Raw genomic sequence first — 25362 nt, forward strand, 5'->3', positions numbered from 1 at the left:
GTGCATCTGAGTGTTTTAGCCCAGAGAGAGTTCCATTGGGATTGGCTTTTTTTTTTTTTTTTTTTTTTTTTTTTTTTTTTTTGAGACGGAGTTTCGCTCTTACCCAGGCTGGAGTGCAATGGCGTGATCTTGGCTCACCGCAACCTTCGCCTCCTGGGTTCAGGCAATTCTCCTGCCTCAGCCTCCTGAGTAGCTGGGATTACAGGCACGCACCACCATGCCCAGCTAATGTTTTATATTTTTAGTAGAGACGGGGTTTCACCATGTTGACCAGGATGGTGTCGATCTCTTGACCTCGTGATCCACCCGCCTCGGCCTCCCAAAGTGCTGGGATTACAGGCTTGAGCCACCGCGCCCGGCCTCCATGCTCCCTGTTATCACAGATCCCCAGTGAAATTCAGTAACCTTCCCCTCCAGATGGCCATGTCTTCAGGAGATGCTGGACCCAGCCCCAGGCCCCAGGGGTCTAGGCCCATCACGGTGGTCCCATCTCCTTGCCTATGACTGAAACATGGGCACGTGCCATATTCTGGCCAATTGGGATCTCAAGAGATGTGGGGCGGGGACACCTGAAGCCGTTCTCTCACGCCTAGCGACGCAAGCGAGAGATGGCCTTTTCTTGCTTCTGGATGAGATACCTGCACTCCTGCAGCCATCTTGCCACCATCAGGAGTGCTAGTCTCCAGTGAAAGCCCCAGGAGGAGGAAGACTGAGCTAAGAGAACTGCCACTTGAGTCCCGGCCATTCTGGGTCCGGAGCTGTTCTAACTTTTGGCAACTCATGTGAGAGAGCCCTGCTCTTGTTTAAGCCAGCTGAGTTGCAGTTTTCTGTTCATTGGAGTCAGAACGTCTTAGCTCGGACGAGTATACAAAAGTTCCTTCCATTTACTTTTCCCATAGCCATGAGGATTTTGACTCAAGTAAATGAGTCATTCCTGTTTGGTATAATCAGAAAAGAAAGAAGGGGAAGGAGAAAGTGGGCAATGGAGCCGCAGGAGCTTTGCCACGCAGCCCTGTGGGGGATAAGGGCACCTACGAGTTTTCCTTGCCCACCGACGTGCATTTAGCGGGGGACAGACAGATCAGCTGATGGAAGGGTCCCTAGCACCTGAGACAGAGAATAAATAATTCTTTGTTTTGTTTTTTGAGACAGAATCTTGGTTTGTCACCCAGGCTGGACGGCAGTGGCATGATCTTGGCTGACTACAATCTTTGCCTTCTGGGTTCAAGCAATTCTTCTGCCTCAGTCTCCCCAGTAGCTGGGATTACAGGCATGCGCCACCACGGCCAGCTAATTTTTGTGTTTTTAGTAGAGACAAGGTTTCACCATGTTGGCCAGGCTCGTCTCGAACTCTGACCTCAAGTGAACAAAGAATTCTTCAATCGTAACATGGCCATATGCTTCTGACAAAACAGATCAAAACAATTTTAAGAAGGAAAAAAGCATTGACAACAAAAAGAAAAAGACTCGTATTTCGATCCAACAACAGACACAGAGAGTGAATGGTCTGCAAAGAAGCAAAAGGAATCGCAGAGCGCAACAGGGAGGGGCTCTCGAAAAACCCCTGGTAAGCAGAGGCGATGGCAGGAAGTTAACCTCATGATGGTGAGCGTGAGGCATGAAAATGTCACTGCGCTGCATCTTTTAAGGTAGTGTGTTGATTGAACTTTATTTCGGCAAACAAAAAATAAGAGTTTGCATAGGCTCTGTCTCTAGCATACCCTCCCATACTCAGTTTGCTCAAGATCTGTGAATTGTCCTGCCAGTGGGGTGATCAGAACTGAGACCTGCATGGCATGAAGGACCAGTTATCCCCATCACTGTATGTTCACTCACAAAGACAGAACAATTGCCTGTGCTGTCCCAGGCACTGCTCTTAGAGATCCCTTTGGCATTTTGTTGAATGCTTTCTGGTGAGGTTCGGGCTTTCTTCTCTAAAGGCCTTAAACCTGCCGAAAGGGAGGGACCAGGTCGTCTATTTTATTTCTTCTGTCTACAGTGTCTAGCATAGTTCTAGTGAAATATAATTAGGCAAGTAATCAAAAAAGTCTTGCCTAAGTAAGGAAGTAGCCTGCTTAAGTGAGGGATTCTGGCAGATCTTACCTCTAGTACCATTATTTTGTGCCAGGATAAAAGATGAGTCTCTGAATTAGACTTTTTGCTAAAAGAATGCTCCTGGCTAGGCACAGCGGCTCACACCTGTAACCCCAGCCCTTTGGGAGGCCAAGGTGGGTGGATCACCTGAGGTCAGGAGTTTGAGACCAGCCTGGCCAACATTGCAAAAACCTGTCTCTTCTAAAAATACAAAAATTAGCTGGATGCGGTGGCACATGCCTGTAATCCCATGTACTCAGGATGCTGAGGCAGGAGAATCGCTTGAACCCACAAGGTGAAGGTTGCAGTGAGCAGAGATTGTGCCACTGCACTCCAGCCTGGGCGACAGAGTAAGACCCTGTCTCAAAAAATAAAGTAAAATAAAAGAATGCTCCCCTTTAGCTGGGTGTCATGGTGCACACCTGTAGTCCCAATTACTTAGGCCGAGGCAGAAGGATTCTGTGAGCCTGGGAGGTCAAGGTTGCAGTGAGCCATGATGGCACTCCTGCATTCCAGCCTGGGCGACAGAGTGAGACCCTGTCTCTAAAAAAACAAAGCAAAACAAACAAAACAAAAAACAAGAATGCTCCCCTGTATCTTGCTTCCCTACAGTTACAGAAACTTCCAGAAAACCCCACAAGGCAGAGTAAGAGTGTAGTGTTGGCCAGGTGTGGTGGCTCACGCCTGTAATCCCAGCTCTTTGGGAGGCAAAAGTGAGTGGATCACCTGAGGTCAGAAGTTGGAGATCAGCCTGGCCAACATGGTGAAATCCCATCTCTATGAAAAATTCAAAAAATTAGCTGGGCGTGGTGCCTCATGCCTGTAAACCCAGCTACTCAGGAGGCTGAGGCAAGAGAATGGCTTGAACCTGGGAGGTGGAGGTTGCAGTGAGCCGAGACTGCGCCATTGCACTCCAGCCTGGGTGACAGAGTGAGATTCCATCTCAAAAAAAAAAAAAAAAAAAAAGAAAGAAAAAGAAAAAAAAAGAAAAAAAATTGGATAAGGAGAGGGTCTCAGAGTCCCATAACAGCCAGAACCTCACCAGCAAGCAGAAGCCAGAGGGATCAGGGACTTTCTGCTCCGAAGAAAACAATTTTGATTCCTGTAAAGTAATATACACATGGCAAGAACTGGGCAAGTCCGTATAGAATGGACGCCTGCATCTATGTTTATAAGGGAAAATTAGGCCTACGGAAGTCTGGGAAGGACAAGGGCGTGGGGCATGGCCGCCGTGGACATCCCGAGGACACAGCTACATGTCGTAGAGCCGGAGCTGCTCCTGCACGTCGCCATCCGACATCTCGCCAAACGTTTCCTTGTTGTCTTTCATGAGCTTGAAAATGGCAGCCAGCTGTTCCTTCTGAACTCTGTCGAGAAGAAAGGACAAAGAGGAAGAAAGTACTCCTAACCCAATGGAGGGAGAGAGAGAGAGAGAGAGAGAGAGAGAGAGAGAGAGAGAGAGAGAGGAGCCTGTGTGCTGGGACTCCCCTCCCTCCTGTGTTACAGCGGTTGCTTTTCAGAACAAGAAGAAAACAAAAATAAACAAAACCCACTTAGAACATAGGAGCTGGTTGGGTCTGATACACTCAGCTTTGGAGGGCTCTAAAAACTGGAATTCTAAATCTCAGGCTTGCAGGGGAGGTTGGGGGACACAGGTATCACTTAGGTAAGCTGTGCCTCAGTTTCCCATTGGGTCTCATCCGATCATTGACTGCACATCCCACAGTGATGTAATGAGGAAGAAGATGGGCTCCATGAAGTGGCTTGAGGTCGTACTATGAAGCAGGTTAGAAACAGCGTTCATTGAGAGGGATGAGCCAAAATGGAGAAAGAAAAAGCACCATCAGCTGGGAAGCCGGGGAGAATGCGGATGTGTGCAGGATGGTGCTTGGCAAAGGAGCGAGGAGGGCAGCCTGTGGGGTTTCACTGCTCAGAGAAAGGGGGACGCCTTTTCCTAATTTGCACAAGGACACCCTCTGGCAGGCGGCAGCCCTGCCCCTTTTACCATGGAATGGGTGTAGAGGAAGACTGGCCCTAACGTTTGCTTCCCACTGGCTCTGTGCTGTGATAATACATGTCTTATTATCTTTATGAGGCTCAGCTACACCATCTGACCAGCACAGGACAACTCCCGCAACACAAACAAACACCTCAGGGTGGGGCGAGGCCACCGCCAAACCCAGGGAGCCGTATGTTGTTCTGCTCTGGTGCCCTTGGCACTGCCTGCGGGCACTGCATCCTGCTGCATCTCACTCTTCTGGTTTCTGCAGTTCCTGCCCTCCACATTATACCATGGCTCAGTGCCTTCAGAGAACCTAAACCACACTGGACGTCAGCCCTGTCACCCCGCCCTGCAGCTGGGTCAGCCGTAAGCACATCACAGGTGCTGCAGCTGCAAGGCTCAGCAGAGCTCCGGGCCCCTGGCACTGCCTGGAGGGGTGGTCTCCACGTTTGCGCCCATACTTTCCCTACCACATTCCTTCTGCTTCACCCTTCCCTCCTCTCTCCAGCCCTGCATCTTCCATCCCGCAAAGTTTTCTGTCTAGAGCAGCAGGTAGTAGTTAAAATACTGAAGTCCCCCTTCCCAGACTCCCTTGTCCCCTGGGAAAGTTGTGTCTACAGTCAGTTCCCGTCTGGAGAAGCAGCAGCCTATGATGTGTGCTTTGTGCCCTACTGTAGGAAAAGGGTCAGGTGCAGCAGCTCATGCCTGTAATCCTAGCACTTTAGGAGGCCAAGGTGGGAAGATCACTTGAGTCCAGGAGTTTGAGACCAGCCTGGGCAACACAGTCAGACCCTGTCTCTACAGAACAATTAGTCAGGTGTGGTGGTGAGCTCCTGTAGTCCCAGCTACCTGGGAAGCTGAGAAAGGAGGATCACTTAAGCCCAGGAGGTCAAGGCTACAGTGAGCTGTGACTGCACCACTGCACTCCAGCTTGAGCAACAGAGGGAGACCCTATCTCAAAAAAAGAAAAGAAGAAAGGGATTCCTGTGAACAGAAAGGGTGTGCTGAGCTCCGTGGATGGAAACACAATCCATTATCCCTGAGTGAACACAGATTATGTCATGTGGTTTTGACGACTGTGGTGACTGCTTATTTTTAACGGGGGATGTGTTTCTGTGCCCTGCGGCAGAGTATGAGGCATCAAAATGAAAGCGAAGTCAAACTGTAATGGATTCCAGAGATTTGTTTTTAAAACAAACTGAAAAAACACACAGTAATTGAGACCATCTACTCAAAGTTTATTGGACTGAACAAAGGCTGAATACAGAGATCCAGGCCATCAGGAGTACATGAGGCGTGGTGCCTACAAGCCATGGTCAGAGTTTCCAGACAAACCTAGAGAGCTCTACTGGGAGGGATCTATGGCCTGCTGTATCGGTTAGATCCCCGGCTGGCCAAGGACATGACGGTTGCTGCTTGGGGACATGAGTACATCTGTTCATCACATGGCGCTGTGTTGAAGGCAATGACTGTGTGGCTGTTGCTGTGTGGCCTGTTCTCCCCTAAACCCTGAATCTAAGGTTTCAGGCCCAGATGAGAAGGCCACCGGAAATGCATGCCATCGGGATTGATGCTGGACATTCCCCAGCCTTCCATTACATGAACAAATTTTCTATAGACCTACTGCTTTTAAAAAAATGTTTTAACCCACAAACCTAAGAACTGTAAATTAGCTTGGTATAGTATAAATATTGTCAAATATAAAATTCCAAGAAATGAATCTGAGACCGGTCTGATGATCTGAAGTTCTAACTAATCTATCAAACTTTCTAAGAAAAGGCATAGTCAAGAAGTCTTTTTAAAGCAAACATTATTGCTTCTGCTGTAGCAGAGTGGAGATTTAGCTGAGCTGGTAAGAACATCATTGAAAAGGTGTCTTAGCAATAAAAGGGCCAAATCCAAGGTTCCTTTATTGGTAGTCATCAAGTCAATACCTGGTACTGGTTCTTCACTGCCCTGTAATCGATATGGTATCTCACCCCCAACCACCAAGCCAGCTAGAGAGAGAAGTGGGGCTCCCAGGCAAAGGGGCCGGCTGACCACCCTGACGGAGCTGGTGAGCACAGGTGAGCTCTACCTCATTTGTCTCTCATTCCTCAAAGTCGTCTGTGGTTTGGCTTCAGTGAGGGCAAAGGAGGGGACTGGAGTGAAAGTGGACTCTGCGTTTAAAGTGTTCATTTGATCTAAGGTGTGCAGGGTGTGTGGATAGCAAGTTTGGGTGGTAAGAAAGATCCAAGTCCAAGGTTTGAGCTCAAACTCTTAAAACCCTTCAGCTTAACAAAGTGACCCACAGAAATGGACATGAACATCTCTCCACAGGGCAGGGCCAAAGGTGTTCCCGGGATCCTGCTAGCCCAGGGCCAAGTCCTGATTGAGGGTCTAGAGCTCAGCAGATTTATGGAGGCTGCATGCACCCTGGGAGCCTGCCCAGACTCCTCTCTGGGGGTTCCATTTTATCTCAAGCTTTTAAGATGCCAAAAGGAAAAGCCTTTAGGAGGACGCTAAGGATAACTTCGTTATTCTTCAGTTCTGTAAAGAGAAATGGGGAGAAAAAGATAATTTATTTCACTCATTCCATCCTACACGTACCATGGGCAAGGAAAGGGAGAAATGGGGACAAGGAAGGAGAATGTTTGGAATTGCAGAAGCTGTGCTAGACTCTGGTTTCTCAAACCCCTGCTGATTTGCTTCCCATCGACTGCAGCAAGAGTCTGTGCTGCAAAGCTGGCCAGAGCTTGCAGAGCTCTCCTTGATCCTGCACAGAACCTGACAGCCCACAGACCCTGTTCAGCCTCTGCAGGGTACTTAAGAAAGGAACTGGGGCAGTTGAGTTACCAGGGCCTTTCTGATTTTTGGTTGTGTGGTTGTGCTGACAATATTCCTATCACCCTACCTAGATAATTTGCCTTTCTGATTTTTGGTTGTGTGGTTGTGCTAATATTCCTATCAACCTAGATAATTTTCCACTCCTGCTGGCTGAGTTTCATGCCCTCACGGGATACTGGCACCCTAGGACGCGTGCTTCCAGATGGAGCCAATGGTGTGCCCATCTTTTATGAACCAAGACACATTGCGAGCCCTGGGACCGCAGAGAAGGCAGCGGTCTGATCTTGTCCCTCTGGCGCCCTCTCCTGGTGGTTACAGTCCCGCATGCATTTCCAGCCTGAGCTATGGTTCCCTGGCCGCCGCCTCCTCCCCTTCCCTGTTTTACCACGCCCCGCCGAACACCTTCCTCTAGAGTCTTGTCCATTTCCAGAGGAGTCAAGACAGCCCTGCAGACCTCAAGTGGAGGGATGGGTCCTGACCTATCAGAGCCAGCCTAGCCTACAGGCTGGGTTCTGTTTTCCCTCTAAGACCAGAAGGCGGGAAGAAGTGATGGAGAGGAGCTGACAGACGTGCCTTTCCTTTTGTTTTCCTTTTTTTTTTTTTTTTGACAGTGTTTCGCTCTTGTTTCCCAGGCTGGAGTGCAATGGTGCAAACTTGGCTCACTGCAACCTCCACCTCCTGGGTTCAAACGATTCTCCTGCCTCTGCCTCCCACGTAGCTGGGATTACAGGCATGTGCCACCATACCCAGCTAATTTTGTATTTTTAGTAGAGACGGGGTTTCATCGTGTTGGTCAGGCTGGTATCGAACTCCTTGGCCTCTCAAAGTGCTGGGATTACAGGCGTGAGCCACGGCACCTGGCCCCGTTTTTGTTTTTGTTTTTGTTTTTTTTTTTGAGATGGAGTCTCACTGTGTCACCCAGGCTGGAGTGCAGTGGCCCGATGATCTCGGCTCACTGCAACCTCCACCTCCCAGGTTCAAGCCATTCTCCTACCTCAGCCTCCTGAGTAGCTGGGACTACAGGCACATGCCACCGTGCCCGGCTAATTTCTTGTATTTTTAGTAGAGACAGGGTTTCACCATGTTAGCCAGGATGGTCTCGATCTCCTGACCTCATGATCCACTCGCCTTGGCCTCCCAAAGTGCTGGGACTACAAGTGTGAGCCACCGCGCCCAGGCTGGCCGTGCCTTTTTTTTTTTTTTTCCTGCCAAGTGGTGAGGTCAGCCAAGCCCTGTCAGCTTCCCTAGCTCTGGGGAGGAGGAGGAGGCCTCTTGCTCTGGGGAGCTGTTACCAGCCTGCAAGGCCACTGTCGTAGCCACACTCTGAAACTGGAGGTGGCACCTCCCACAGCAGCTTCAGTGCAACCCAGGGAGGCCCCCAGAGGCATGAAGCATATGAACGCCCAGCCTGAGGGGAGAGCTGAGGCTGGAGGCAGGATCTTCGCAGCAGCTGCCTCTGATGTACGGACCTGACTGCTTTCTGTCCCCAGGCAGAAGGAATTTGATCAGTGAGTAGTTCAAGAATGAGACTGTCCAGTTCAGCATGTCGGGGAAACTAATTTGGGGCCTCCTGCTTCCAGTCCCACTTCCTAATTGTCATCAAAGCCTGTGAACTGAGGCCCCTGGGGAGTGCTGGAACCGGCAACCACCAAAGCTTCCGGTTCTAGCTGCAGGTCTGTTGGCTGAGCTAGTGAATTTATAGGTGGGGGACATGCAGCATTTAGCTGCAACTTGACTGTGGACCCTGAGAGCCGGGAAAGGAATCAGAGGCACGGAGGCTGGAGGGGCAGAACATGGCAGGCGGAGAGAGAGCACCCTGCTAGCTGGCCTGTGGTTTTAGTGATTTGATAATAACATGCATGGTATTCTTATACTGATGATTCTAGGGCGGTTCCCTGGACTCACTGGGACCGGAACTGTCTCACAGCTGCCAGCGCTCCCCACCACCATGAGAACCCCCGTGTTGAAGATGAAAAGCCAAAGCCAAACTGACCAGCCTCTGCAACCCCAAGCATCACCATGTGAGGACAGCGTGGTGTGGCGCCTCGGGGACCCCACGCAGTGCTGCGAGGGGCGCCCACGTGCAGGGGGCAGAGGTTGGGGGGGGGGAGCAAGCAGATGCCGCCAGCATGCCTGGGAGCCACAGGGAGCATGCGGGCTGGGCGGTGATGGGAATGAACGTGAACTCCAGTCCTGCCCCATGAAGTCCTCCAGCCCCTCCTCTCAATTCAGGACACCAGGTGGTAACTGCAGGGTGCAGAGGAGTCGGGGACTCTTCCCTCATCCCAAGAGCAGCACCTTGGGCACAGCCTTCATCCCACGGAACAGCCAGAGGTGGGTTGGTGGTCTAGAGACCTCCGAAGATCCAGTGGGGAAGGATGGGTGGCAAAGGGTCTACTCTCTAAGGGGAAGGGATCTTCCCTCCCCATCGCCAAGGTCCCAGCTCTGGACGTGGGTGGCAGTGGCAGTTTCACCCCCAGCCTGAGGCCTCGTCTCTCCTGTTCTAAGAGGCCCTCCAGATCCATCTGCTTGAGCAACCTCTGTCCCCAGGGACCTTCAAGGGCTGGCAGCCGTGTCCAGGCCCTCTAGCCTCTGTCCAGGAACTGCAACCTTTTTCTGCAAAGGGCCAGATACTATTTAGATTGGGGAAGGCAGTGTGGTCTCTGCTGCAGTGACTCACCTCGGCCACTGTGTCTCGAAGGGGCACAGACCCCAGGAAAATGGGTGAGTGTGGTGTCACTGTTGTTCCTGCCACGCTGGGTTGACACAGCCAGGTGGGGGATCAGGTGTGGCCCGGCCATCGTCTGCCAACCCTTGCCCTGATCCTAAGAACCTGCCTGTTCCACAGCTCGGGAGCACAGACCTCTGTCAGGGTGTCTGCTGGGCACTGTGCAGAAGCTGCCTCACCCTCTCAGGGTCAGACCTGACAAGGCCGCAGGGTGATGACATCCACATTCCCGAAGCCTGAGGTCCCAGGGTGACAGTGCCCCCAGCCTCCGAGGGGCACTCGCACCACAACCTGCTGGCCCATTAGGCCCCTCCGGGAACTCAGGGACTTAACGCCCCTCCAAGAACCTCTGTCCCCAGACGGGGCCTTTTCTGCCAGTGATTCCTGGTGCTTGAGAAGAATGGGGAGGGCACAGGTGGGACACGTATGAATCGGTTATGAGGGCAACGGAGGAGGGGAGGTGGAGGCCGCGTCAGTTGTGTTGGGGGCACGTTAGCACACAGTAGGAGGGGAGCACCGCTAGTCTAAGAAATCAGTGTCCTTACCAAAAGGATTTGCAAGAATATGTGTGGCTCAGGACCTAAGGACCTTGCTACAGGGAAGTGAGGTCAGAGGTCAGCTCAATCCTGAAATATAAATGCAGCAAACCTGGTCATGCCAAGAGGCAGCATCCTTAGCACCTGAGGACCCAGGGCTCCTGCCAGGGTCTTTCTCCTGGCTGTGCTTACACTGCCGCCCCTGCCCACCCAGGGAGAAGCACTTTCCTGCTGAGGGTCGAGAGAGCGATGCCAGCACTGGGCGGGGAGACAGGGCCAGTCACAGGCAGAGCAGCTCTGAGGGCGGTTGAGTTCTGATTAGGAAATCATAAACCTCCCCTTCCGCTCGGACCCTAGACTGCTGGCTTCTGCTGACGAGTAGGGGGTGATTCCCATGAGCTGCTCTGGGTTGCCAGGCTGGGAAGATGGCACAAGCACCACCTAGACTTCTGCCTTGAACAAAGGACTCCAGGCCACGCTCAGAAAGGCAGCGGTGTGGGTGAGTGCCAGGAGCCTGCTGGGCCTGGTGCACGTGACTGTGCCTCTGCCGAGGCGTCCCCAGCTTCCCCACTGTGCCCAGCGCACCCCTTCCCACCCAGCACCCAGCGGCTGTGCAGGGGGTGTCCAGATGGGAAGGGGGAGCCCAATTCCAGCAACGAGAAGCCATAGCTACACCGCCTGGAGCCACAAGGCGCTGCTGCAGGTGCCAGCCTGGGAGGCCACAGAATGATGAACACCAGGAATCTGCTGTGTCCCGAAGAAGAAACTGAGAAGTCGGCTCTGCTGGGGACTCCGTGTGTGAGTGACAGCTGGGTCTGCTCCAGGCTCTTTCCTGGCATCTCATTTCTTTAGATGAGGGCAGTGGGGTGTGGACGGGTGTGGGATGCAGTAAATGGGCTGTGTCCCCCATCACCAGTGGCTTCCTCCTGGTCAGTTTTAGGGAGGGGTTCCAGGGGCATGCGAGCCTGGCTGACCAGGGCAAGAAAGAACCCCTAAACTGGGAAGGTGGGGCGGTGGTTGGGCGGAGCTTACTGTAGGAGCCCCACCTCCTTTCTGGGCCCTCTGCCAAGCGGCAGGAGCACAAAGGGCTCAGAGGGGCACCCCCAGCCCTGGGAGCCTGCCCGGCGCCCGCAAAGGGGCTACAGCCTACCTCTGCTCCTCCTCCAGCTCTTCTTTGGTCATCATCTTCTTGTACTGGTTTCCCCTCAGCTTCCCCGGGCTGTATTTGAAGGAGAAGCCTTCTCCTGCGGAGAGGGGGCCGGGTCAGTGCCAGGGAGTGCTGTAGAGGCTGGGCGCCCACAAAACCTGCCCCCCTTTCCATAGGTTTAAAAAGGACACCTCAAGCAGAGGCCACATCCGGCTGTCAGAGACATTTTCTCACCCCAGCACCTACACCCCTTCTCATTCCATAGCGTTCCCTTAAATCCTACAGTGAGACAGCCAGAGAGAAGGCGGTCTCGCTCCTAGTCCACGCCTGTCTCCAGATGCCCGTCCCTCCCGGCATCTGCAGCACTCTGCCCGCCCTGGCCCTGCCCAGTGGGTCCCGGCTGCTGAGCTCAGAGGCGACAGCTCGGGCGAGCAGAGCACAGCGCATCTTGGGACACACACCGCGCCTGCCTGGGCTTGGGGAGGTAGGCCCTGCAGCCCAGGAGGCTCGTCAGCCTCCCGTCCCCCGAGGCTATTGGAAATCTGAAAACACGAATCCACGCAGCCCAGAGTGGCCAGGCCAGGGATTCGGGATTTGCCAGAATGGGTTTGATGTGTGTCTTGCTGAAAAGGCATAGCCCGATTGGCCAGTCCCTGAGGGCAGACATCCCACTGCTGCCTGCAAAAAAGGGCCTCAAGAGGGCACATGGGGTTGGGGGGGCACAGAGGAAGCCAGCCCTGTGGCCTGGAGTGGACACAGGATCCAGGCACATGAGCCATGGTGAGAAGAGCTGAGCTTCTGGAGGGGAGAAGCCTCGTCGGGGAGCAACCTCTTGGTTCCTCAATCCAGCAGGTCATCAGGCAATGCCTTGGGCCAGCCCAGGGCAGAGCTGCTGGCTTCTTATCAACCTCCACTAACTAAAGGGCCAGGGAGGGAGGCGTGGAGAGATCCTCAGCTGCTGTTCTGGAAGCGCTGCCCTCTGTCCCCAACATTCTGTCCAATAGCCCCAAAAGCCAGGCCCCTCCCTTCTAGCTTCAGTCCTCATGCTACCAGATAGGCTAATGTGGACCGATGGGGAGGCGGGGGGCTCTCAGGGCGACAGGAAGAAGGTTCTAGATTCGAACTCAAAACTCAAACATTTGGTTGGTTATGGTGGTTCACTTGAGGCCAGGAGTTCGAGACCAGCCTGGGCAACATGGTGAAACCCTGTCTCTACAAAAACACAAAAATTAGCTGAGTGTGTGGCACATGCCTGTAATCCCAGCCACTTAGGAGGCTAAGGCAGGAGAATTGCTTGAACTTGGGAAACAGACTGCAGTGAGCCGAGATCACGCCACTGCACTCCAGACTGGGCTAACAGAGTGAGACTCCAGTGGCTAAAAAAAAAAAAAAAAAAAAAAAGAAAACAGTAAAACATCCTGCCAGTCTTAGGTTTCAGTTTATGGGGCAAGTCTGATTAGTTTTGTTTTCTGAGCCAGACAGAACAAACGATTTGAAAAGGATTTCAATCACATGCAGTCACCAGGCCACACGGGCGAATCCAATTTTGCTAGGCCAGGAGGGTTCTATGTGCGAGCCCTGAGGGGTGGGGAGGCTTCTTTCTCCAGTCTCCTGAGAATCCACTGAGTCGCTCAGGGAAGTCATTGCAGCGACACTAATCAATTAGCCGCTCAGGCTGCCTGGCACTGCAGAGGGGCTGAGGGCCGCACACGCATTCTTCCAACAGCTGGAGCCATAAACCTTTCCTTTCCCAGCTTTGCTAGAGATGGCAGGAGGCTAAGACGGCAGGAGGAGCTGGGGTAGGGGACATTCAGGGGCCGTGGCTCAGACAAGGAGGGAGGCTGGCGACAGCGCTGGGGGCTGTGCCCTCTGGCAGCCATGCCAGGGAGCGGGGTCTGTGAGCCTCTCTCCTTGTCCTTGCCAAGGGGCCTCCCTCCCCTGTTCCCAGGTCACTGACAGGATCCCCGCATCCCTTCAGTTGTCTTGGGCCATGTGGCAGGGCCAGATGCCAGGGCCATGGCTGTAGTGAGTCCCCCAAAGCAGGGAGCAAGGGTCTTCCTGGTAAGGGACTAATGTCTCCCCCCTGCACACGGCCCACTGCCTACACGCAAGCTTCAGTCTCCCCTCCTGCTCCAGGCTATGCTGATGGCAGTGAGGCTCTCCTCAGGGAAGCTGTGTACCCCCAGCCCTGCCTGCCCGCAGGAGCCGGTTCCTGCATTCCTGAAACCCTCTCTTTCCACTGCTCTTGCCAGCAGCCCACTTAAGGTCACAGCAACAGTCTTGCTGTTTTAAAACTATGAAATATTTCAAACTTATACAAAACTGCAGAAAGCACTAAGTCCTCCCTGTCCTTGCCGAACAGAGGCAACAAACGCTGAGATCTTGCATGTCCGGCTCCACTTTCTTTTCTAGAGAAGTAAGTGGACGGACCCCGCAGAAGCCACTCCGCCTCTGTCCCAGCCGGGTCGGACCTGGCGGTGTCTCCCAGTTCTCAGCCGCTCCCTTTCTCCTCTCTGTCTCATGGCTGGGGCACGTGGCCGGTCAGCCAGAGCTGCTCGGAAAGCAGGCGTGTCCCCTCCCGGGCCTTCATTCTGAAGAAGGCACGGGTGAGGCCTTTTGAGTGGTTTTCGTCGGTAAAATAGGTCAGAGATGTTTGGAGAGAAACGTGGACTGTACAGACGGTCACAAGAGGAGAGTTGGGAGGCAGGGCAGGACAGAGCCGGGCAGGGCTCGTAGTGTGTTCCCAAGAGGGGCCCCTGGGATGGGAAAGCCAAGCCCCAAAGTGCAAGGGGGGTCAGGGAGGGGTACGGACGGTCCAGGGGTGGACATCCATAGCGCCAGACTCCACCTCCCAGTGCTCCTCAGGCCACTGACTCACCCTACCCCTCCCCTCGGCACTCAAACCCCAGCTCCTGGGATCCCCAGCAGGGCACAGGCCACCCCGACATGGTCAGGCCCCCTCATGAGCACAGAGGTCCCACTCACCATCCTCCTCCTCAGGCGCTGCTGACGATGGGCCCTTCTCTCCAGCCAAGTCCTGCTCCTCTTCCTGCAAGACAAGGACAGGGTTGGTGCCCTTGGCACAGAGTGGGTGACGGGAAGTGGTGGGTGGGCAGAAGGTAGGGGAGACAGAAACCGAGGAGGGCCTTGAAGGGCCATGCCCTGTGGCAGCGCCTGCCCTGTGGTCACCGTCAACCAGCAGGCAGGGTCTGTGCACAAACGCTGGGCCAAGGTGACTCGGCTCACAAATGCCGAGCTGAGGCGTGTTCTTGACTGTGCACCCCACGCCCTCGGCCTTGACCTTTCCCAGGTCGGTGCCTGTCAAGGCATCCGTGTGCCATTTGGAGAAGTGGGCCCAGGACTCCCACTGCCTCACTGCCACGAGTAGACAAGGGGTGCAGGAGCAAAGCTGGCTGGGGCATCTGGGACCGGGGCAGGCAACACAGCCACTGCCGCCTCAGGCTTTGCTTCCTCCTATGCTGTTTTCCACCCCAACTATCTCAGTGTCTGTGTTCCCGGAATCGGAGCTCCACCTCTTCAGCTGTCCTTTCCCACACAGACACAATGAACAGATGCTGGAGGAATGGCCCGGGATGGCCTTGGTGGAAGGAAGGAGTGACTTCAGCTTGCGGGAACGCCAGAGGATGAGGGCGACGTGCCGTGCCCATGGGCTCTGTGGGATTGAAGGTCGTGGGGAGGGGACATGGGGTCCCAGGAAGCTCAACTTGGAAGCCCAGAGGGTAGACGTGGAAATGAATGAATGAGCAGCCCCAGCTGATCCCATGGAGCCCAGCCAGTGTCTGGCAGCTGGGTCAGGGCGGGGTGGTGGGGGAGGCGTGGTCCCTAACACAACATTGAGCTGTGCTGGGAGGCAGTTTCTACAAGCCCCATGGTGGGTCAGAAGTGGCAAACCCAGAGAGGCCTTGAGTTCCTCTGAGTGACTTTTGTTTTGTGGGTTTTTTTGAGACAGAGTGTTTGCTCTCGTCGCCCAGGCTGGAGTGCAGTGGCGCGATCTCGGCTCACTGCAACCTCTACCTCCTGGGTTCAAGCGATTCTCCTCCCTCAGCCTCCCGAGTAGCTGGGATTACAGATGCCCACCACCCGAGCCCAGCTAATTTTTTTGTATTTTTAGTAGAGAATGGGGTTTCACCATGTTGGTCTTGAACTCCTGACCTCAGGTGATCCGCCCACTTCGGTCTCCCAAAGCGTTGGGGATACCGGATACCGGTGTGAGACACCGCGCCTGGTCTGAGTGACTTTCTTGACTACACAAAACGCCGCCTGGGAGGAGCTGGGTGGGCAACAGGGTCTCTTCCCCACTTGGCAGTTTGTACACAGAAACTCAGCGCTGCCTGTGCCAAAGTGATGCTTGGGTGTCAACAGGTACCAAACTTTGCAGGGCAAAGTATCTTTGTGGCTGAGGTGGGGGTAGGCAGGCCTCTTCAGGAGGCAGGAGAGGAGCCATTCCATTTGACATAGTAAACCCACTTCTAGGAATCTGCTCCAGGCTGGAGAAATGTCCATCAGGATTTTTAAAAAATTTAATTTACTTTTTTGAGGCAGAGTTTTGCTCTTGTTGCCCAGGCTGGAGTGCAATGGCAAGATCTCGGCTCACTGCAACCTCCAACTCCCGGGTTCAAGTGATTCTCCTGCCTCTGACTAGCTGGGATTACAGTTTCCTACAACCACGCCGTCTAATTTTTGTATTTTTAGTAGAGATGGGGTTTCTCCATGTTGGTCAGGCTGATCTAGAACTCCTGACCTTCAGTGATCCACCAGCCTGGGCCTCCCAAAGTGCTGGGATTACAGGCGTGAGCCACCGTGTCCCGCCAAGGATTTTTATATAGACTCTCATGGTGTTGAAAAGACAGAACTGGAAACAACTAAATGTTTATCGAGTTAAACATGTTATAGCTAAATATACTTGGTTAACATGTTCACCAAAATACTGACTGATTAAATAGACTGCAGAGCGTGTTACTATGCGACATTGCATTCAAAAGGAGGCATCGGCCAGGCTCAGTGGCTCACACCTATAATCCCAGCACTTTGGGAGGCCAAGGCAGGCAGATCACCTGAGGTCAAGAGTTCGAGACCAGCCTGGCCAACATGGCAAAACCCCGTCTCTACTAAAAACACAAAAAAATTAGCCGGGTTTTGTGGCAGATGCCTTTAATCCTAGCTACTCGGGAGGCTGAGGCAGGAGAGCTGCTCGAACCCAGGAGGTAAAGGTTGCAGTGAGCTGAGATTGTGCCTGCCACTGCACTCCAGCCTGGGTGACAGAGCGAGACTCCCATCTTAAAAAATAAAAAAATAAAAAATAAATTAAAAAAGGAGGCGTTGATAGGTAGTGATGTGAAAAATGCATCAAGATAAATGGAGGGGAAATTTCAAGCCGCAGCCCCACAGGAGCGGCGCAATCATCTTGCTGTAAATGGCAAAGTGGAAGTGCATGCATGTGCTTGAAAATGCAGAGAAAAGGTTTGTTTTGTGGAAAGGACCACAAGAAACTGTCAGCAGTGGCTACCTCTTGGGAGAGGAGATTGGGGGGCAGCTTCTCCTTTCCATCTTATACATTTCAGTATAATTTGGACTTTCTATTAATAGGCATGAATTACTCTGAATATATATTTTAAATGCTAATGGGGTCCTTAGACAGTGAGATCCAAAGATCCCAATTTTTCTTTATTTTCTTCTATATGCTAAAAAAGATAGAGGAAAAAAGAAAAAGTAAGAGGCCAAGCCTGGTGGCTCATGCCTGTAATCTCAGCACTTTGGGAGGCCGAAGTGGGAGGATTGCTTGAGTCCAGAAGTTGGAGACCAGCCTGGCAACAGTGCACACCTCGCCTCTACTAAAAATTTAAAAATTAGCCGGGTATGGTGGCATGTACCTGTGATCCCGCCTACTCAGGAGGCTGAGGCAGGAAGATCACTTATAAAAAAAGAAGTAGAAAGAATGACTGTAACATCCTAATTTAATCAATCAATCAACCAACCTATCTTTGGTTTCTGCCCCCAGTTCTTGACACAGAGTTTTGGGGTTTATTCTGAGACATGGTCTTGCTCTATTGCCCAGGCTGGAGTGCAGTGGTGCAGTCACAGCTCACTGCAGTGTTGACCTCCAGGGCTCAAGCCATCTTCCTGCCTCAACCTCTGGAGTAGCTGGGATCACAGGTGTGTGCCACCATGCCCAGCCCTGGCACAGAGCTCCTAAATCTGTTATTTCCTGGGTGATAGGAGTGTCTTTTGTTCTAATGAGGTGACTCTTGGGTGGGCTGGTCACCAGAGAGAACAAGCTGCAATGAGAAACTTGAAACTTTTAGCCTCACCACCCCCCAGCTGCTTCCAGAGACTGGAGAGGAGCTGGAGATCAAGTTAAGAACCAATGACATCTATGTGATAAGGCCTCCATCAGCATCCCTACAGCACAGGGCTTGGAGAGCTTCCAGGCTGAATGCATTCCCGTGTGTACAGGGTGGTGAACCCCAACTCCATGGGAACAGAAGCTTTTATCATTTCCTTTCTTTTTTTCTTTTTTGGGATGAAATCTTGCTCTGTTGCCCAGGCTGGAGTGCAATGGCGAGATCTTGGCTCACTGCAACCTCCGCCTCCCAGGTTCAAGCAATTATCCTGCCTCAGTCTCCTAAGTAGCTGGGATTACAGGTGTCTGCCACCATGCCCAGCTAATTTTTGTATTTTTAGTAGAGACGGGGTTTCACCATGTTGATCAGGCTGGTCTCGAACTCCTGACCTCGTGATCTGCCTGCCTCGGCCTCCCAGAGTGCTGGGATTATAGGCGTGAGCCACCGCACCCAGCCTATCATTTCCTTTAATAAACCAGTTAACAGAAGTGTTTCCCTGAGCTCTGTGAGATGCCATAGCAAATTACTGAACTGGAGGAGGGGTTCATGGAACCCTCCATTTGTAGCCAAGCGGGACCAAAGGGTAGATAACCAGGGGACCCGATACTTGTGATTGGCCTCTGAAGTGGGGGGCAGTCTGCGGACTGGGCCCTAACCTGTGGGGTCTGCACTGACTCCAGTAGTGTCAGAGTTGAATTGGAGGACACCCACTTGGTATCTGGAGAACGCGTTGGCTGTAGGGGTGGGGCTGGCTGCGTATTTGGTATCAGAAGTGAAGGGTTCTGTGGAGTGCTGTGTGCGTGGACAGAAAAACAGCTGGTTTTTCTCACGGTTGGTGTCTCTCTTTCATGACAGACAAATGGCCATTGACCTCTTCAGGGCAGGGCCCCAGAAATAAGCCAATACCAAGAATAGACAGGAGGCCAGTTCTCCTATTATGTGCAAGGAACACAAAGATTAAATGAAAAACAAGAGCAAAAAGGAGCACAGTCCCTGCCTTAAGGAGCTCATGGTCGAGTACGAAAAACACACAAACAAATAATTGCAATCCAGGGTGAGGAGTCCATGAGCCGGGGCAGACCCATATCCCCAAAGGACCGGGTGTCAGGTGACCTGCCCGAGCCCTCCTGAGCAGAGAGGCTACTATACATTTAGAATTTGGGCCAGGCACAGTGGCTCACACCTGTAATCACAGCACTTTGGGAGGCCAAGGCAGGAGGGTCACTTCAGCCTGCGGTTGAGGCTGTAGTAAGTCATGGTTGTGCCACTGCACTCCAGCCTGGCAAAAGAATAAGACCCTGTCTCAAAAAAAAAAAAAAAAAGAAGAAGGCTGGGTGTGGTGGCTCACGCCTGTAATCCAAGCACTTTGGAGGCCAAGGCAGGTGGATCACCTGAGGTCAAGAGTTCAAGACCAGCCTGACCAACATGGTGAAACCCCGTCTTTAAAAAAAGAAAGAAAAGAAAAGAAAAAGAAAAAAACAAATTATACTTGAGTTTGGAAGTCTGATTTTTTTTTTTTTTGAGACTGAGTTTCACTCTTGTTGCCCAGGCTGGAATACAATGGCATAATATTGGCTCACTGCAACCTCTGCCTCCCAGGTTCAAGAGATTCTCCTGCCTCAGCCTCCCGAGTAGCTGGGATTACAGGCGTGCACCACCATGCCTGGCTGATTTTTGTATTTTTAGTAGAAATGGGGTTTCACCATCTTGGCCATGATGGTCTCGATCTCTTGACCTTGTGATCCGCCTGCCTCGGCCTTCCCAAGTGCTGGGATTACAGGCATGAGCCTTTGAGCCTGGCCGGAACGTTTTTTTAAAGTGGTTATCAAACTGCTCCCCAAGGAGACATCCCAGGGCCTCACACCTGGGCTTCTACTGGAAATAACATCCTCACTTTCATCTGGGTAATTTGTTCAGCTTTTAGAGAACATGCTAATAATAACAGAATAAATTCCAATGGTTACCACTGTTATTATCAAGACAGGGTCTTGGCCGGGCGCGGTGGCTCAAGCTTGTAATCCCAGCACTTTGGGAGGCCGAGGCGGGTGGATCACGAGGTCGAGAGATTGAGACCATCCTGGTCAACATGGTGAAACCCCGTCTCTACTAAAAATACAAAAAATTAGCTGGGCATGGTGGCACGTGCCTGTAATCCCAGCTACTCAGGAGGCTGAGGCAGGAGAATTGCCTGAACCCAGGAGGCGGAGGTTGCGGTGAGCCGAGATCAGGCTACTGGGCTCCTGGGCTGAGCCATGTTCCACGCCCCAATTCATAGGCTGAGGCCTTAGCCCCAACTATCTCTCAGCCTGACTCTATTTGGAGATAGGGTCTTTTAAGAGGTGATTAAGTTAAAATGAGGCCATCAGGGTGGGGCCCTAACCCAAGGACTGCGGTCCTTCTAAGAGGAAACTTGGACACACACAGAGACATGAGGCCTGTGAGTGCACAGAGCAAAGACCTTGTGAGGAGGCAGAGATGGCAGCCAACTACAAGCCAGAAAGACAGGGCTTAGGAGGACCTGAACCTGTGGACACCTTGAACTTGAAACTTGAACTTGGACCTCCAGTCTGCAGAACTCTGGGAAAAGAAATGTCTGTTGCTGAAGGCGCCCACTGGTGGTGTTTTGTCATAGCAGCCCTGGCAAATGAATACGTCATGTTTCTGATGAAAGTCAATCAATTTCATGGCAACAGTGAATTGAGACAGGCAGCTGGCGTCACCCTGGCTGACCCCCAGGGCAGGCTGGGCTGAGCCCAAGTTCCATCACTTCACTGACCAGAGTCTCATCAATTTATGACTGAATAGAGACCACGTTTTAATGTCACATGTTCTGGGATAATTTTCTAATTCAGCTTTTCCCTCCAGTGAAGGAGGTGGAGGTGGGAGAGGGAAGGCAAAGGGGACGTGCCTCCTGACAGCCTCTCCAGTGCCAGGAGCCCAGGACCAGGGTGCCCTGGAGGCCAAGTTGAGGGACCAGGCCAGGCTGCAGTAGCTGGAGAGACAGTGAACCAAGCTCATACCCTGCGAGCTGCACGTTGCCATTTATGGCTGCCCTGGCTGATTCAAGCTGATTCAAGCGTTATGCAAAGTGCTGAAGTCGGGAGAGGGAGAGAGAGGAGGTGGGAGGGGAGAGAAGAGAGGGATAGATGAGGGGGGAGGGGGAGAGAGAGAGAAACACACAGAGAGAGAGAGACAGAGAGTGATAGAGACAGATTTCTGTCTGTGTCTGCTGCCCAAGGAGATGGTTCTGCTGTGGGGCTGTGCAAAGAGTGTCTGTTGTGGCCCTGTGGCCATCAGAGCTGCCACCTGCTGTGCCCGCACCAGTCCCACTGGCTAATCCAGAATGACTTCAGAGGACAGCAGCTCCAGGAGGCCGGCCGGTTCCTCAGGCTATGCCTAACTCCCAAGGGGATGCCTGTCCCTCCTCTGCCTGCAGCAGGCAAGGATAAAAATAACAGGAAGGGGACAAGGGGCCTGCCCAGACCCCTCACCCCAGAATGAGCCAGGCCCAAGGCTGCCTCCAGAGTGCCTGACAGTGCTCTCTCTCCTTCCAGAAGGGCTCCATTAGCCAATCAGCTGTTCATCTTTTACAGTGGGGGAGGCGGGAGCATCAGCTGCAGGGTGAGCAGTGAAGCCCAGCTGGCGTCAGCTCCGGGGCTTGGTGCTGGCAGGGAGGGCAGGCTGGGGCGGGGGTCACTGCTGCTCCCCGACACCCGGCAAAACAACTCAGCCATATCTCCCTCCAAATGACAACTCCAGGCTGGGGACACACAGGCTCCACTCTCTAAATCCATATTTGCAACTGGATGAGGCATGTCCCGAGAACTTCTGTCCAGAACCTAGTAACCCAAGTCTCAAACTGGCCCCTCTCACTTGTCCAGCTTTTCTTGGCAGCCACAGCATCTCTGACACCTTCACATGGCCTGGGAATGCTGATTCCAGCCTGACTGCCTTTTCTTTTTTTGAGACAGAGTCTTGCTCTGTTGCCCAGGCTGGAATGCAATGGTGTGATCTCTGCTCACTGCAACCTCCACCTCCCCGGTTCAAGTCATTCTCCTGCCTCAGCCTCCCAAGTAGCTGGAATTACAGGCATGCTCCACCACGCCCAGCGAATTTTTATATTTTTAGGAGAGATGAGGGTTCACTATGTTGTCCAGGCTGGTCTCAAACTCCTGACCTCAAGTGATCCACCAGCCTCAGCCTCCCAAAGTGCTGGGATTACCGGCGTAAGCCACTGCGCCCAGCCCTGACTTGCTTTCTATTCTGAATTCTAGAGTCTCCCCTTCGCTCCAACAGGCTTCTGGCTTCACCCCTTTATTCTCTGCTACAACCACTCAGTGCCTTCATGTGGCACCGACATCTGCTCTCCTCCAATCATCTTTTTTTGAAGACAGTCTCATTCTGTCACACAGGCTGGTGTGCAGTGGTGCAATCATGGCTCACTGCAGCCTCAACCTCCCTGGGCTTAAGCAATCCTCCCCCCTCAGCCTTGTAAGTAGCTGGGATCACAGGTGTGTGCCACCACACCCAGCTAGTTTTCTTATTTTTTGTAGAGACTGGGTCTCACTATGTTGCCCAGGGTGGTCTCAAACTCCTGGGCTCAGGCCATCTTCCTGCTTCAACCTCCCAAAGTACTGGCATTATAGGCACAAGCCACCAAACCCAGCCATCATCCAGCTTTAAGAACATGTTTCTCTCTTTTTTTTTTTTCTCTGAGAGAGTTTTGCTCTTCTTGCCCAGGCTGGAGTGCTATGCTGTGATCTCGGTTCACTGCAACCTCCACCTCCCAGGTTCAAGCAATTCTGCCTCAGGCTCCTGGGTAGCTGGGATTACAGGCATGCCCCACCACACCCGGCTAATTTTGTATCTTTAGTAGAGATGAGGTTTCTCCATGTTCATCAGGCTGGTTTTGAACTCCCAACCTCAGGTAGTCCGCTCGCCTCAGCCTCCCAAAGTTCTGGGATTACAAGTGTAAGCCACCGAGCCTGGCCAGGAACATCTTAAAATGCCAACTTTATAATGCTTTTCCTTCTCAAAAACCCATGCCACCTGCCTACAGTGCCTGACCTTGTTCAATTTCAATAATCTCTGTTTTTCCAAGTTCAAAAACTTCCAGATTCTCCTGCCATCAGATTGGGTGAAGTCTCTCTCCCCTCGATGGCTCACTAAGAACCGGGGTTGGTGGGCTGGGACTCAGGGTGCTCTTTGCACCATGGCCTCAGGCACGTGATCTGTCCTTTCACATTCACCTCTGCGCCCCTCTCCTTCCTCTGTCTGGGTAGGTGTCGCCCAAGGTCACAGGACCCGATTTGGAGGGCCTTTAGTTCTACCCTAGGTTTGCAGAAACTGTTGCAGGGAGGAGGGGACAGACTAAGAAGGGCCTGGATTGTCCCCGAGAGCAGCTCTGTTTTTGCTTTTTGTCCCGGGCTTCCCTATGACACTAAGAGGCAAGAAGGGATCCAGTGTTTTGTTAATTAATTAATTAATTTATTTATTTATTTACTTTTGAGACCGAGTCTCACTCTGTTGCCCAGGCTGGAGTGCAGTGGCACAATCTTGGCTCACTGCAACCTCCACCTCCTGGGTTCAAGCTATTCTCCTGCCTCAGCCTCCCAAGTAGGGATTATAGGCATGAGCCAGCATGCCTGCCCTTTTTTTTTTTTCTTCTTTTTTTTAAGATGGGGTTTCACCATGATGGTCAGGCTGGTCTTGAACTCCTGACCTCAGGTGATCCACCCACTTTGGCCTCCCAAAGTGCTAGGATTACAGGTGTGAGCCACCGCGCCCGGCCAGCTTTTTCTATTTTTAGTACAGACCAGGTTTCGCCACGTTGGCCAGGCTGGTCTCAAACTCCTGATCTCAGGTGATCTGCTCAACTCGGCCTCCCAAAGTGCTGGGACTACAGGCATGAGCCACCGGACCCCGCGGGGATCCAGTGATTTAGAAAACGTTAGAAAACCACTGATCTAGTGTGACTTCCACCTAAGGAAAAACACTTGCTAATGGAACCTTGGATGAAGTGCTGGGACCCAGTCTCTGTTTGAACACTTCAGGCACAGGGAGCTCACTACCTTACAGAGCAGTCTTCCTCTCTGGGGCATAACACACAGCTCAAGAGCAAGAACTGCAGGCAGCTGTGCAGGGCACTGGGCTGGAGGCCTGGGCAGGGAGAGAAGCAAGACGCCTTCCTGCTGCCCCGGGTGGGAGACTCGGAGATAGGACCTGCCTCTAGGCAGGAGCCCACAGCAATGTCTGTTCTTTTTTGTGGCATTGCGTCGTATTCGTTCAACGGGTGCCTACTGTGTGCGGGCCTGTTGCAGGGGCTGGGGCATGCTCTCAGGAGCAGGCGTTTCACTGTAGCAGACAAGGCACGCTGAAATAACAGATGACCTCAGACCGGATGAAGTGTTACGAAGAAAGCCAAACGGGATGATGCACTGGAGAAAGAGAGAGTCGGGGGGGTGACTTTATATCTGCTGACTGGGGCAAGGACATGCAGAGAAAAGAGGTGAGGACCGACTGCATGGAGGCTCAGGCGCGGAGGGGCGTACCGGGCAGGGTCCCGATGTGGGCACAGGCCTGGCCCTTAGGTCTAAGCAGCAGAAAGGAGTCAGTGGCTGCAGGGGAAGGGGAGCAGAGGCGGGCAGGCAGGGTCCTCCCAGCCTTGGGACCGTGGGAAGTTTGGAATTGCACACAGAGGGCTGTGGACAGGGGCCGTGGGGTGTGCTCTCTGTGCTAGGACAGTCATGCTGGTTGCTGGAACAGCCTGGTGGGGGTGGGGAGACTGGAAACGGGGAGACTAGTGAGGAGGTGCCTGAACAGCCACCCAAGCAGGAACCAGAAAGATGAGAGGAGGGCGGGCCGCCCTGGGGACACATTCTGGAGAGAGGTGATCAGACTTAGAGACAGCAGGACTTCCAGGCGAGAGGGAGGGAGAGGTGACAAGGACGTGTCTGGGTTTTTGGTCTGAGCAGCTGAGGGTGGGGTGGCAGATCCCGGGAGGAGAGGAGGAATGCTGGGTGGGGCAGCAGAAATGAGGCACTCGTTAGCCTGCTGGGCTGAGGTGCATGTGGACAAGCCAGGGGACACGGAGCTCGGGAGGCGGGAGCTGGGCAGACAGATGTGGGCACCATCAGCTGTTGATCAGGAGGATGGGGGCAGCAGGGGTGTTCTGGAAGGCAGAAAGGTGGGCCTGGTCCAGGAGTCCTGCAGTTGATATTATGGACCTGAGCTTTTCTGGCAGGGCAAAGAGCAGAGGAAATGTGCAGGGTAAGCCGCTGACGAGGAGGGAGTATGCTGTGGGTGGGGCTCGTGGGGAGAGACTGAATCACTGTTCTTGAGAGGAGCACAACCCCAGCTGGGCCCCCGCTCGCGTCCAGTCGCGTCCAGGGCCACTGCCGTGTTCAGATGTCCAGACCAAAAGCACCATCCTGCATTCCAACCTCACATCCCAATCAAGGGCACATTCACAAGCCCTAAACAAACCCTCGCTCAGATGACTAGGGCATGCCAGATTCAATCGTATCAGATTAACCGTTTTGGGCAATGTTCCTGCAAAGAGGATTTGGAGGACACTAAAAGCTTTATTTAAAAAACAAAAGAGGAAAACAGCAGCAACAAGAACCAAACAGTCTTGGACAGGAATCTCTACTTTCTGCAACCCCTAT

The 25362-nt window shown here is 52.9% G+C and overlaps 1 protein-coding gene across 1 annotated transcript in view; it reads right to left on the minus strand.

The window, feature by feature from the left end:
* Positions 1-1642: 1642 nt before the first annotated feature.
* MXRA7 (matrix remodeling associated 7) overlaps positions 1643-25362 on the minus strand; it is a 31603-nt gene continuing 7883 nt past the window's right edge. The window contains exons 2-4 of the mRNA XM_039475804.2: positions 14319-14382; positions 11337-11430; positions 1643-3461 (exon numbers count right to left, since the gene is read on the minus strand). Of these exons, the coding sequence (XP_039331738.1) occupies positions 3347-3461; positions 11337-11430; positions 14319-14382 (273 nt within the window). The 3' untranslated portion in view covers positions 1643-3346. The remainder of the gene's footprint in view (positions 3462-11336; positions 11431-14318; positions 14383-25362) is intronic.

Source organism: Saimiri boliviensis, chromosome 17, assembly GCF_048565385.1.
Source record: "Saimiri boliviensis isolate mSaiBol1 chromosome 17, mSaiBol1.pri, whole genome shotgun sequence".
Classification (NCBI taxonomy): Eukaryota; Metazoa; Chordata; class Mammalia; order Primates; family Cebidae; genus Saimiri; species Saimiri boliviensis.